Source organism: Arachis hypogaea, chromosome 20 (assembly GCF_003086295.3).
Source record: "Arachis hypogaea cultivar Tifrunner chromosome 20, arahy.Tifrunner.gnm2.J5K5, whole genome shotgun sequence".
Taxonomy (NCBI): Eukaryota; Viridiplantae; Streptophyta; class Magnoliopsida; order Fabales; family Fabaceae; genus Arachis; species Arachis hypogaea.
The window spans coordinates 134026319-134041110 of NC_092055.1; the positions used below are offsets into that span (position 1 = coordinate 134026319).

The following is a 14792-nucleotide window of genomic DNA, read 5'->3' on the forward strand; positions in this document are numbered from 1 at the left end:
TGTGATAGCTGTGTTAGGTCGGTGTTATCTAACTCATATTGATGATTTTTCTGAATTTAAAATTTATATGCATGTATTTTTGTGGATGACTGAATTTTGTTTGTGTGCTTGTTTTGAATTGAGTTTGTGTGTCATCATTATTAAGTAATTTCAGTGCAATTCTGAGTTAAATGATGTGCACTTGGTCTAATTGACTTGGATTTGGTGTAACTAGTTCATGCAAGATAGTTGTGGTATTTTTGGTGTCATTTAAGCCACATTGATGATTTTTCTGAATTTAAAATTTACATGCATATGTTTTTGTGGATGATTAAATCTTGTTTGTGTGCTTATTTTGAACTGAGTTTCTGTGTTGTTATTATTAAGTAATTTCAGTACAACTCTGAGTTAAGTGAGATGCACTTAGTTTCATTGACTTGGATTTGATGAAATTAGTTCATGCAAGATAGTTATAATGTTTCTGGTGTTATTTAAGACATATTGATGACTTTTCTAGAAAAAATTATATATATGTGTTTTTGTGGATGATTGAATCTTGTTTCTGTGTTTGTTTTGAACTGAGTTTGTGTATCATCATTATTAAGTAATTTTGTTGCAATTCTGAATTAAGTAAGGTACACTTGGTCTCATTGACTTGTATTTAATGTAACTAGTTTATGCAAGATAGTTGTAGTACTTCTGTCATTTAAGGCATATTAATGACTTTTTTGGATTTAAAATTTACATACATGTATTTTTGTAGATGATTGAATCTTATTTATGTACTTGTTTTAAATTGAGTTTGTACATCATCATTATTAAATAATTTCAATACAATTCGGAGTTAAATATTGTGCTATTACTAATTAACCAAATTTTTAATTCTTTACTGCTAAAATTACAATGAAAAAAATTACTGAAAAGAACATCTCCAAAAAGAAGGCACCAACATATGATGTAAGTGCACACACACATATATATTAAAACAACTCTAATTTTATTTTATAAATATATTATATAACATAATTTTCAATTATTTATTGAAAATTCACGATTTATGGTGTTCGACAAGCACAATATTTGACATATTCAGTAAACTGAGTGAATAGAAGAAAGCTCTTGTGGATGAACTGAGATTTGGTGTTCTGAAACATATCCCAAACTTAAATGTGACACAAGCTTTTGAAGGAAATAACTCATTTCTTTGATTTATATAAAAGTTTCCTAGACACAGTATGAGAAAATTGAGATCACTCCTGCCAAGATAAGAGATTCCCTTGGTTTAAATGTAATTGGTAAAATTTTTTTTGTAAACTATTCTATCAATTAAATTTTGATGTTATTTGTTAGAAACAAGAGATTAAACTGGAGGAAGGATTTGTGTATTATTGAGTGTAATCAAGTTGTCTGCTCAAGTTGTCTGGAATGATACAATATAGAAGGATATTTATAGGTGCTAAGAGAATCGTAATAATCAATGCGTAATATTCTATAATAAATATTCAGATATACTAAATAATTCTAATTGATCCCAATTATATTCTAACATCTCCCATCAAACTCAAGTGACAACTTGAGTTTGAAACTTATTTAAAACAAGGAAATAAAGAAAAAAAAACTGCATAAACTGATAAAACGGGTGCAGACGGGATTGCCGGAAGGAAGCGCAGATGGAACTGCCGCTTGTCTGAAGGAAGCGCAAAGGGAACTGCCGCTAGTCTGAAGGAAGCGCAGACGGAACTGCCGCTTGTCTGAATGAAGTGCAAACGGAACTGCCGCTATCTGAAGGAAGTGCAGACGCAGACAGAACTGCCGCTTGTCTGAATGAAGCGCAGACGGAACTGCCGCTATCTGAAGGAAGTGCAGATGGAACTACCAGAAAAAAACCCAGACTGCCACTTGTCTGAATGAAGCGCAGACGGAACTGCCGCTATCTGAAGGAAGTGCAGATGGAACTGCCAGAAAAAAACCCAGACAGAACTGCCATGGGAGAACGCAGACGGAACTGCCACGGGAGAACACAGACGGAACTGCCACGGAAGAACGCAGACAGAACTGCCACGGCAGAACGCAAACGGAACTGCCACGGGAGAACACAGACGGAACTGCCACGAGAGAACACAGACGGAACTGCCGAAAGAGAGCGAACACTATATGATTTCTTCATGAGAATAGGTAAGCAGCGGATGACAATGGTGTTTGATCATTCGACTCGAAAAAAAATAGAAGACAGAGAAAATAGGCTAGTCGGTGAGATGAAAAAGTATCAAAGAAGTGACAAAATGGAAAGATGAATGGCATAAAAAAAATGCAAAAACTACCATGCTAGAAACAAGAGACTAAACTGGAGGAAGGATTTGTGTATTATTGAGTGTAATCAAGTTGTCTGGAATGATACAATATAGAAGGATATTTATAGGTACTAAGAGAATCGTAATAATCAATGCGTAATATTCTATAATAAATATTCAGATATACTAAATAATTCTAATTGATCCTAATTATATTCTAACATTATTTTTGTTACTTTGATGTTATTAACTTATTTCAGTATTATTGTAGGAGATTGTTTTTCGAAAAAAAATTAATAAAGACATCAACGAGGAGCAAAAGCAAATTGTTGAAAACTTCAAAAGTTTTTATTTTGTCATTTTTGACAAAGTCTTTGCTGAAAATGAGTGTGGATGGAGGTGAAAATTAATTAAAATTCACGAGAATATTCATTCTATTAATCTAGAATTGCTTTTTTTTTTTGCCAACAACAATAAGCAAAGTTTTGCTGGTTTATATGCCAGCAACAATTCTTCATGTTGACACCATGCGAGAATGGAATTGGATTACTCATGCACTCAACTTTCTCGTCAAAAGAATCAAAAGTTAAAAGAATTAGAACAGATATGTAATTGATGGGTGTCTTTTTACACTAATGATTATATAGTTTTATAAATCCAAATTTATTGATACATCAACGGATATAACACTTAGACCACCATGGATGGTGCATCGAACAAGGAAGAGACTAATTAAGAGGATTGAACGCGAGACAAAGAATGAAATGATAAAATATTTGTAAAAGAAATAATTTCTTTAAAGTTTTAGTGTCATTTCTTTAAACGAATTGAATATGCTAATTAAATAACTTTCTGTTTTAGGACATGATAAAAAGATTAGAGCTAGGACAAAAAAAAACAAGAAAAAAAAAAGAAAAAACTGTTATATTGAATTCATCTTCAGAAAGAGAGATTATTTTTAACTATGAGTAAGATTGAAAAACTCTCTATTTAAAAATATATTTTTTTAACAAATTTTTTTTTTGTGTATTGTTAGAAGAGAAGAAATACAGGAGAAACTAAAGAAAAGAAAACAATAAAAAAGAAGAATGAAGAAAAAACATAATAAGTCTGTAGAAGAGTAAGTGTTATTTTTTGGTGTCATTAAAAATTTAGAGAAAAGGATAAATTAGTCCCTGACTTTTTATCACACGGACATTTTAGTCCCTGACCATTGGAAAATACTTTTAAGTCCCTGACGTCTTTAAAAGTTGGACGGATCAGTCCCTCCGTCCATAAGTCACCGTCAGACCCAACGGAAAAGGCTGACGTGGCTTCCCCTCTGCTTACCTGGCATCACGGCTTCCCACGTGACACGTCAGTGGGATGGAGCTTTTGAAAAATGGACATAAGTCCCTATCGCTCAAAACGACGTCATTTTGAGGCATCATCAAACCCTCATCCCCTCTCCCTCAAGACCCTTTCCCTTCTTCACTCCCCGATTCCTCTGTAATTTGGGACCATTACCCTTGCAAATCCTTCAATTGCTTCCACCTCCAAAACCCTAAACTAGGCTTCAACTCTTCCTCCGATTCGTCCAAGTTCACAACCTACAAGACCGACCTCCATCTCCTGATCTCGCAGCTCTTCCAGATTGCCAAGTCCACAAAGTCAGTCATCCGACTGGGCCTCGACGTCGGTGGCGGCACCGGGTCATTCACCGCCACGATGAAGCTCCGCAACATGACAGTTGTGACAACGACTATGAGCGTGGGTGCGCCATACAGCGAGGCGGAGGCGCTGAGGGGGCTTATGCCACTTCACATGCCACTGCAGCAGCAGCTGTCGGTGTTCGATGGAGTGGTGGACCTTGTGCGGTGTGGGTGTGTAACACCCTACCACCCAAAACTTTATGCTTAAGTCGTAAAATAGAGGTGGCGAGGTATTACGACTTCTAACAATTAAAATACATACTTATAATAGTAGAAAGAATATAATAGACTAGGAGCCTTGAAAAATGGGTAAAACAAAATCGCAAAATGAAAAGTGTCACGCTCCAGAAACGGAACAACTTGCGTGTGAGGCAAACTATAACTATAAAACGTAAGACAATAAAAGTAGGAATCGAAAGCCATAGGTACAAAATAACAAGCTCCTAACTCAGTCTGCGAAGTCAAGGCTGGCCGGAGAATACACACACACACACACACACACACACACACACACACACACACACACACATATACATATCCAAAACCCAAGATGTACATAAACAAAATTCTGCCTCTTCATAAACCTCTAAGAGGATCAAAAAGAATAAGTTATGTGGAGAGAAAGCTAAGTACGTGTATATACATCACTGCACAACAAATAACACAGTAACCACTTCGCTTCAGGTGTCCAGACGCCTAATAAGATACCTTTCGACCTGCATCTGAAAAACAACAACATAGTATGGAATGAGAACCGGAGGTTCTCAGTATGGTAAAGGTGCCCACATAGTTAATATAAAAGGTCTCGGGAAAGTCAGAGGCATTCCTAGAACTCCGACACTCAAAATCATTCTTAAATAAAATAAACTAAACCAAAAGTTAGGTAAGTTATCTAAGGTATTCTAGTTCTGAATCTAACTTTAACTTAATACTTCACTTTCTGTCGCCTCCAATCCTCCGAATCACTGGTGGAACAACCTTCTCCCCTCACACCTTCGTCAAGAGGGATTTCTCAGAAAACATACACATACAGTTCAAGCAAAGGAAACACAGATAGAAAAGTATTTACAGCAAGTAGAACAAGTAGCGGATAAGCAGAATTAAACAGTTAAGCAAACTAAAACAATGTATGTAACACCCTACCAAACAGAGCCTTATGCTTAAGTCGTAAAGCAGAGGTGGCAAGGTATTACGACCTCTAAAAGAAAAGGATATGTACATAGATATAGTTGGATGAAATCATATCTAGGAGCCTTGAAGGATAAGCTAATCAAAAACGATAAACAGGAAATCGTATCACACTCGCATGGATATTTGTAAAACGTACAAGAAAAATCAAAAGGAAGCTGAAAACATATATATATATCAGAGTTCCAAAACTTAGATAGCAAGCTCTAGACTCGACTTGCGAAGCTAAGGCCGGCCAGAGTATATGATTATATATATACAACCCAAAATAAAAGTCAAACCACAAAGTAAACCCCTGTATCTCCAAGTCGACCTCTAGGAGGGACAAAACACAAAATGTACATGTGGAGATTCTATAAACATGTATACATAGCCCAAAATCAAAATATGACAGTCAAAAAAGGTAGTTCTTCGCTTGTAAGGAGGATACCCAGACGCTCAATGAGGTGTCTCTCGACCTGCATCTGAAAAACAACAACATAGTATGGGATGAGAACCGGAGGTTCTCAATATGGTAAAGGTGCCTGCATAGTTAATGTAAAAGGTCTCGGGAAAGCCAGAGGCATTCCTAGAACTCCGACACTCAAAATCATTCTGAAAGAAAATAAACTAAACCAAAAGTTAGGTAAGTTATCTAAGGTATCCTAGTTCCGAAGCTAACTTTAACTTAATACTTCACTTTCTGTCGCCTCCAATCCTCCGAATCACTGGTGGAACAACCCTCTCCCCTCACACCTTCCTCAAGAGGGATTTCTCAGAAAACATACACATACAGTTCAAGCAAGAAAAACACAGATAGAGAAGCATTTACAGCAAGTAGAACAAGTAGCGGATAAGCAGAATTAAACAGTTAAGCAAACCAAAACAATGCACACTCAAGCAAACAAACAAATGCATATGATGTATGCCTGTCCTATGGCTGATGAGTCTCATCTGTCGGTTATACAGCCAACCCGACATGTCCTGGTAGTTAACCATTGGACAGTCCCTCTATGCACGTATCCCCAAGCTCAATAATATTCCATGGAGTCAAACTCCAAGCTCAATAATATAGTATTCCATGGAGTTAAACTCCAAGCTCAACAATATAGTATTCCATGGAGTCGAACTCCAAGCTCAAATATAATATTTAATATTCATATATATGCATGCCCATGGGAGAATCCGGGGAGTTAAAGTGCCCGGTCACATCTTGCGACAGAGGATCAACAAATAGTCTCAAATACACAAGCCACATAATAATCTCTTTCTTTTTTAAAATACCATCTCAAATCAAAACTCCAATTCTCATAGAAGTTTTGGCAGTAACTCCTCTAAAACTCGAATTTCTGCCACCCTTCAAGGGTCCCAACTATCAAATCAAACACCTCTCAGTCCTTCAAATCATTTCCGATAACAAATTATTTCAAGATCAAACAAATACCAATATTAAATCTTTTCCAAACCGACCAACTTCAACAGTAAATTATTATCAACAGCTAAACCACACATTTTATCCAATATGCACAATCCATCAATTATACATTCAATTCATTCATATTTTAAGGTCTTCTAGCCTAAATTTTTCACGTGACATTAAACATTAACTACGAGAAACCAAAACCATACTTTTGTACGAAATCAAAATATTCAAAGCTCAGGAGAAGCTTTTTGAGTGAGCTATCGAAAAAGAAAATGTCCAGAATCGTCTGTGCCTCCTAAAATTCCCGTTGGCTAAACCCAAAGGAAAGAGGAGGCATGTCATTGTCAACTTCTACTATTCAAAAATAGTACCAACGTGTAAAGGAGGATGTTACGAATACTCTTACCGAATTAGATTTTTTATTAGAGTTACGGATTTCAAGAAATCGAAACCGGAGGTTCAGAAGGATTTACATTCTCTCTCGGTCTTCTCTCTCCATTTTCTTTCTTTTCTTTTCCTCTCGCATATATATATATATATATATGATTAATATGCCGCCTTAGCTTTCTTTATATTATATATACACTTTATGAAAGGAAATTATAGTAATAGATTATACTTATACTAGAAGAAAGCTAAGAATGAATTATAATAGCATAATATTATATTACAAAACTTAATATTATATATAGATATATACATAACGATAATGATAATATATATATATATATATATATATATATATATATATATATATATATATATATATATATATAACCTAATGCATAATGATAATAATAGTATATATGTAACCTAATGCAAAGTATAAGTCACCTCTTATTTTCTATGCTTTATAGTTAATAATAGTAATAATAATATTAGGAATAGTAACGATGGTCACGTAATAATAATAATAAACGTAATAATAATAGTAATACAATTAATATAATATATATAAATTTATAATGCAATTTAATACTTACGGTAATTATATACAATATTTATAATAATAATAATAATAATAATAATAATAATAATAATAATAATATGGATTTGATTAAATTTAAATTATTATAAAATGAGTTCAATTACTGATAATAAAAATAATTTTTTAAAAATAAGGAACTCTAATTTTATAAAATAAATTATAACTTATTTATATTTATATTTTTAAAATTGAGGGTTGCTACAATGCACACTCAAGCAAACAAACAAATGTATATGATGTATGCCTATCCTATGGCTGATGAGTCTCATCTGTCGGTTATACAGCCAACCCGACATGTCCTGGTAGTTAACCATTGGACAGTCCCTCTATGTGCGCGCATCCCCAAGCTCAATAATATTCTATGGAGTCAAACTCCAAGCTCAAATATAATATTCCATGGAGTCACACTCCAAGCTCAATAATATAGTATTCCATAGAGTTAAACTCCAAGCTCAATAATATAGTATTCCATGGAGTCGAACTCCAAGCTCAAATATAATATTCAATATTCATATATATATGCATGCCCATGGAAAAATCCGGGGAGTTAAAGTGCCTGGTCACATCTTGCGACAGAGGGTCAACAAATAGTCTCAAATACACAAGTCACATAATAATCTCTTTCCTTTTTAAAATAACACCTCAAATCAAAACTCCAATTCTTATAGAAGTTTTGGCAGTATCTCCTCTAAAGCTCGAATTTCTGCCACCCTTCAAGGGTCCCAACTATCAAATCAAACACCTCTCAGTCCTTCAAATCATTTCCAGTAACAAATTATTTCAAAATCAAACAAATACCAATATTAAATCTTTTCCAAACCAACCAACTTCAACAGCAAATTATTAACAACAGCTAAACCATACATTTTATCCCATATGCACAATCCATCAATTATACATTCAATTCATTCCTATCTTAAGGTCTTCTAACCTAAGTTTTCACGTGACATTAAACATTAACTACGAGAAACCAAAATCATACCTTCGTACGGAATCAAAATATTCGAAGCTCCGGAAAAACTTTTTGACTGAGCTATCGAAGAAGAAAATGTCTAGAATCGTCTATGCCTCCTAAAACTCCAGTTGGTCAAACTCAAGGGGTAGAGGAGCTACGTCACCGTCAACTTCTACCGGTCAAAAGTGGTGCCAATGTATAAAAGAGGAGGATACGAATACTTTTACTGGATTAGATTTTTGATTGGAGTTACGGATTGCAAGAAATCGAAGTCGAAAGTTTGATGGGTTTACAGTCTTTCGCGATTACGTTCTTCTCTCTCCCATTTTCTTTTTCCTTTTCTCTCGCATATGCTAATCATATATATATATATAGGCGGACTTGATGTCATCTAAGTCAACTGGGGAAATCGGCTTCGATCCTCTTTGCATTGATTCTCTAGTCGGAGAGTCATTTAATGATTATCCTCTTGATTTGTCTTTGTTACACCGGGCTTCCAAGTAAGTAATAGTATGAACCGCTTGCTCTGCTCGCAGCTTACACAGGGCTGTGGGAGGACTTGAGCGATGAGATCCTGCGAGACCTCATCTGAATAGGTCTCGCTCCGTCCGTGCCTTTTGATTTGACTTGGGATGGGACTGAAAAACCCATGATCTCAGGTTCGAACTCATTATCATATATATATATATATATATATATATATATATATATATATATAATTAGCCAACTGCTTTGGCTTCCTTTATTATATAAATACACTTTATATATATATAACCTAATGCATAATGATATTACTAATATATATGTAACTTAATGTAAAATCAAAATTGCCTTTGATTTCCATGCTTCTTAATTAGTAATAGTAATAATAATACTAGAGATAGTAATTGATGATCATGTAATAATAATAATAAACGTAATAATAGTAATAATAATAGTAATGCAATGAATATAATATATATAAACTTATAATGCAATTTAATACTAACGGCAATTATATACAATGTTTATAATAATAATAATAATAATAATAATAATAATAATAATAATAATATATTATTATTATTATTATTATTATTATTATTATTATTATTATTATTATGGATTTGATTAAATTTAAATTATTATAAAATTAGTTCAATTACTGATAATAAAAATAATTTTTTAAAAATAAGGAATTCTAATTTTATAAAATAAATTATAACTTATTTATATTTATATTTTTAAAGCTGAGGATCGCTATATTCTACCCACCTTATAAAAATTTTCGCCCTCGAAAATTGATATAAAATAGAAAAGATTCATACTAACGTAATTTCCCTTCTTAAACATATCAAAGAAAAACAGAAAGATTTGACACGCTTAGTTTGCAAATCCAGGATATGGCTTAAAAGTCTACGCAAAGCGGAAGATACAAGATAGACTCGATGCAGAAAGGTTATAAGGCAGGCTGGTATTAGAACGACGGGTTTACTGTCCCTAATACTCGCTTCATCTAGCTCCTAAGTTCTGCCGATTATAATGGTGTCACCTTTCGTAATACAATCGAAACTGGTTCAGCCTCTGACACTAAATCTATCACAACTTAATTTTTCTCTTGACACCTAGCTGGTTATCAAAGAGATATTTCTATCGGCCTAAATTCCTAGTCCGTATCTGTGCGGCTCCTCTGGAGTAGTCTCACCAAAGCCTTCCTGTAGCAGTATCCACTTCATGGAGCAATCCTCTGCGAGCTGGCTCTTCTTAATCAACTCAGTGAAATTTGTTAGCTTTTGTGGATACACGTAATTAAAGATATCCCTCCTTAGTCCTTTCTCATATTGAGCACACTTTCATTCCTCATAATCGGCTGGATTTTCTTGACAAGTTTTTGAGAAACGGCATAGATTATCGAATTTACGGGTATAATCAACAACGGACATATCCTTTTACTTCATCTGCATTAAATCCAATTCCTTTGCAGTGCGAAACGCATGCAAGAAATATTTATCGTAAAACTCTGTCTTGAATCTATTCCAAGGGACATCCGTTAACTCCACCTGCAAGGTATGACACAACTCTTGCCACCAATTCTGAGTATCTCCCTCCAACATATGAGTCACTATCTCCACTGACTGTACTTCAAGAACGTGCTGAGTGTACAAAAATCTCTCCACTTCTCGGAACCACTGATCAGCCTCCAGGGCATTGGCGTTCCCGTTAAACCGAGGTGGACCACTCTTGAGGAAGTCAATAAGGGTCATAGACCTATAGTATCGACTTATGTTACTTGTAGTAGCAATAGGGTTTCCACCTCGACGTCCTTGCATTGGTTCAACCACGGGATTTCCTCTCTGAATACCTCGTTCGGATTCACGAGACGACATTTGGTCCCTGTTCACACCAAACAAATGATATTAAGTTGATGAGTCTTAATATCGCAAGTTTAATGCTTCAAGTTTCAGATGCATGCTTATGAACATTTATGCCACATATATCAATCAGATATCCTAATAGCACATACACACACCCAGAGTATGCCCAGAAGCATAATCAGTCCATCCCTCAGGTTCTACAGGAATGAACTGTTCTGATACCATAATGTAACACCCTACCACCCAAAACTTTACACTTAAGTCGTAAAATAGAGGTGGCGAGGTATTACGACTTCTAAAAATTAAAATACATACTTATAATAGTAGAAAGAATATAATAGACTAGGAGCCTTGAAAAATGGGTAAAACAAAATCGCAAAATGAAAAGCGCCACGCTCCGGAAACGAAACAACTTGCGTGTGAGGCAAACTATAACTATAAAATGTAAGACAATAAAAGTAGGAATCGAAAGCCATAGGTACAAAATAACAAGCTCCTAACTCAGTCTGCGAAGTCAAGGCTGGCCGGAGAATATTTACATATATATATATATATACATATCCAAAACCCAAGATGTACATAAACAAAATTCTACCTCTCCATAAACCTCTAAGAGGATAAAAAAGAATAAGTTATGTGGAGAGAAAGCTAAGTACGTGTATATACATCACTGCACAACAAAATAACACAGTAACCACTTCGCTTCAGGTGTCCAGACGCCTAATGAGGTACCTTTTGACCTGCATCTGAAAAACAACAACATAGTATGGAATGAGAACCGGAGGTTCTCAGTATGGTAAAGGTGTCCGCATAGTTAATATAAAAGGTCTCGGGAAAGCCAGAGGCATTCCTAGAACTCTGACACTCAAAATCATTCTTAAATAAAATAAACTAAACTAAAAGTTAGGTAAGTTATCTAAGGTATTCTAGTTCTAAATCTAACTTAATACTTCACTTTCTGTCGCCTCCAAACCTCCGAATCACTGGTGGAACAACTCTCTCCCCTCACACCTTCGTCAAGAGGAATTTCTCAGAAAACATACACATACAGTTCAAGCAAGGAAAACACAGATAGAAAAGCATTTACAGCAAGTAGAACAAGTAGCGGATAAGCAGAATTAAACTTAAGCAAACCAAAACAATGCACATTCAAGCAAACAAACAAATGCATATGATGTATGTCTGTCCTATGGCTGATGAGTCTCATCTGTCGGTAATACAGCCAACCCGACATGTCCTGGTAGTTAACCACTGGACAGTCCCTCTATGTGCGCATCCCCAAGCTCAATAGTATTCCATGGAGTCAAACTCCAAGCTCAAATATAATATTCCATGGAGTCACACTCCAAGCTCAATAATATAGTATTCCATGGAGTCGAACTCCAAACTCAAATATAATATTCAATATTCATATATATATATATATATATATATACATGCCCATGGAGAAATCCGGGGAGTTAAAGTGCCCGGTCACATCTTGCGACAGAGGGTCAACAAATAGTCTCAAATACACAAGTCACATAATAATCTCTTTCCTTTTTAAAATAACACCTCAAATCAAAACTCCAATTCTTATAGAAGTTTTGGCAGTATCTCCTCTAAAGCTCGAATTTCTGCCACCCTTCAAGGGTCCCAACTATCAAATCAAACACCTCTCAGTCCTTCAAATCATTTCCAGTAACAAATTATTTCAAAATCAAACAAATACCAATATTAAATCTTTTCCAAACCGACCAACTTCAACAGCAAATTATTAACAACAGCTAAACCACACATTTTATCCCATATGCACAATCCATCAATTATACATTCAATTCATTCCTATCTTAAGGTCTTCTAGCCTAAGTTTTCACGTGACATTAAACATTAACTACGAGAAACTAAAACCATACCTTCGTACAGAATCAAAATATTCGAAGCACCGGAGAAACTTTTTGACTGAGCTATCGAAGAAGAAAATGTCTAGAATCGTCTATGCCTCCTAAAACTCCAGTTGGTCAAACTCAAGGGGTAGATGAGCTACGTTATCGTCAACTTCTACTGGTCAAAAATGGTACCAACGTATAAAAGATGAGGATACGAATACTTTTACCGGATTAGATTTTTTATTGGAGTTACGGATTGCAAGAAATTGAAGTCGGAAGTTTGATGGGTTTACGGTCTTTCGCGGTAACGTTCTTCTCTCTCCCGTTTTCTTTTTCCTTTTCTCTCGCATATGCTAATCATATATATATATATATATATATATATATATATATATATATATAACCTAATGCATAATGATATTACTAATATATATGTAACTTAATTTAAAATCAAAACCGCCTTTGATTTCCATGCTTCTTAATTAATAATAGTAATAATAATACTAGAGATAGTAATTGATGATCATGTAATAATAATAATAAACGTAATAATAGTAATAATAATAGTAATGCAAAATATATATATATATATATATATATATATATATATATATATATATAAACTTATAATGCAATTTAATACTTACGGCAATTATATACAATGTTTATAATAATAATAATAATAATAATAATAATAATAATAATAATAATAATAATATGGATTTGATTAAATTTAAATTATTATAAAATTCGTTCAATTATTGATAATAAAAATAATTTTCTAAAAATAAGGAACTTTAATTTTATAAAATAAATTATAACTTATTTATATTTATATTTTTAAAACTGAGGGTCGCTACACGGTGTGTCGTGAACTGGTGGATTCCGGTAACGATGATGGAGTTCTTGCTATTTGATGTGGATAGGGTTTTGAGAAGTGGAGGGTACTTGTGGATTGACAGATTATTCAGCAAAGGGGTGGATCTTGAAAAGCTGTATGCGCCATTGATTGGGAAATTAGGTTATAAGAAGGTGAAGTGGTCCACTGGGAATAAGACGGATGCTAGTGGCATGAAGAATGTTGAGATTTTTCTCACTGCATTGTTGCAAAAGCCTACTTCAAGATTATCAACTTGAAGCTTGCTTCTTTACTTCTTCACTTACACAACCTAGTAGGATCTAACTACCTATCTTCCTACTTAGAAAGTTAACATCTTAATTAGTTAAAATTAAATTAGTTGCATGTTTCAAACACGTTCAAAGTCAAAATGTTCATGTTCTCCAATACACTATTGCATAAGATAATTTCTCTAAGGTGAGAGTTGAAATACTGGTTAACCTGATTCATTCAAAAAAAAATATCAACATTTGGTACTTCATAACTAGCACAAACCACACCTATTTAACGGCATAGCCCCATAATGTAATTAGAATTCGACGTCGTTTTGATCGACAGGGACTTATGTGTCCATTTTTCAAAAGCTCCATCCAATTAACGTGCCACGTGGGAAGCTGTGATGCCAGGTAAGAAGAGGGGGAGACACGTAAGCTTTTTCTGTTGGGTCTGACGGTGCCTTATGGACGGAGGGACTGATCCGTCCAATTTTTAAAGACGTCAGGGACTTAAAAGTATTTTTCAATGGTGAAAGACTAAAATGTCTGCGGAGTAAAAAGTCATGGGCTAATTTGTCCTTTTCTAAAAAATTTATTGTATTTATGCCTGATGTTTTTGTGCCTTTTCAGGATAAAAACCAAAAATAAAAAATATGCTATACTGGATTCATCTTTAGAATTAGAGACTGATTCTGACAATAAATAAGTTTCAAAAATTATTTATTTATTTAAAAATATATTCTATTTTTAGTTAATTTTTTTTATGTATAGTCGGAAGAGAAAAAATCTAGAAGAAATAAAAAAAAACTAGAAAGAAGAATAAAGAAAAAAAAACTGATAAACCTACATAAGAATAAGTATTATTTCTTGGTGTCATTTGTTCATGTTTATTATTTTAATTTGCTTGATGTTTTGTACTTTTTAGGATGCAAGTCTTCCAAAAGAAAGATATTCCATAAAGAA

At 34.1% G+C, this 14792-nt stretch overlaps 1 protein-coding gene across 1 annotated transcript; it reads left to right on the top strand.

The window, feature by feature from the left end:
- The first annotated feature begins 2805 nt into the window (after window positions 1–2805).
- Window positions 2806–13853, top strand: LOC112786413 (probable methyltransferase At1g29790). The gene is made up of 3 exons (XM_025829792.1): window positions 2806–2878; window positions 3694–4132; window positions 13568–13853. The coding sequence occupies exons 1-3, from the start codon at window positions 2806–2808 to the stop codon at window positions 13851–13853; spliced, it is 798 nt and encodes a 265-aa protein (XP_025685577.1).
- Window positions 13854–14792: the final 939 nt, after the last annotated feature.

Coding starts and splice junctions, on each gene's coding strand:
- LOC112786413 (XM_025829792.1), top strand. CDS start 2,806: ATGGAATTGGATTACTCATGCACTCAACTTTCTCGTCAAAAGAATCAA. Junction 2,879..3,693: donor AAAAGAATTAGAACAGATAT/GTAATTGATGGG, acceptor CGTCATTTTGAG/GCATCATCAAACCCTCATCC. Junction 4,133..13,567: donor GTGGACCTTGTGCGGTGTGG/GTGTGTAACACC, acceptor TTTAAAACTGAG/GGTCGCTACACGGTGTGTCG.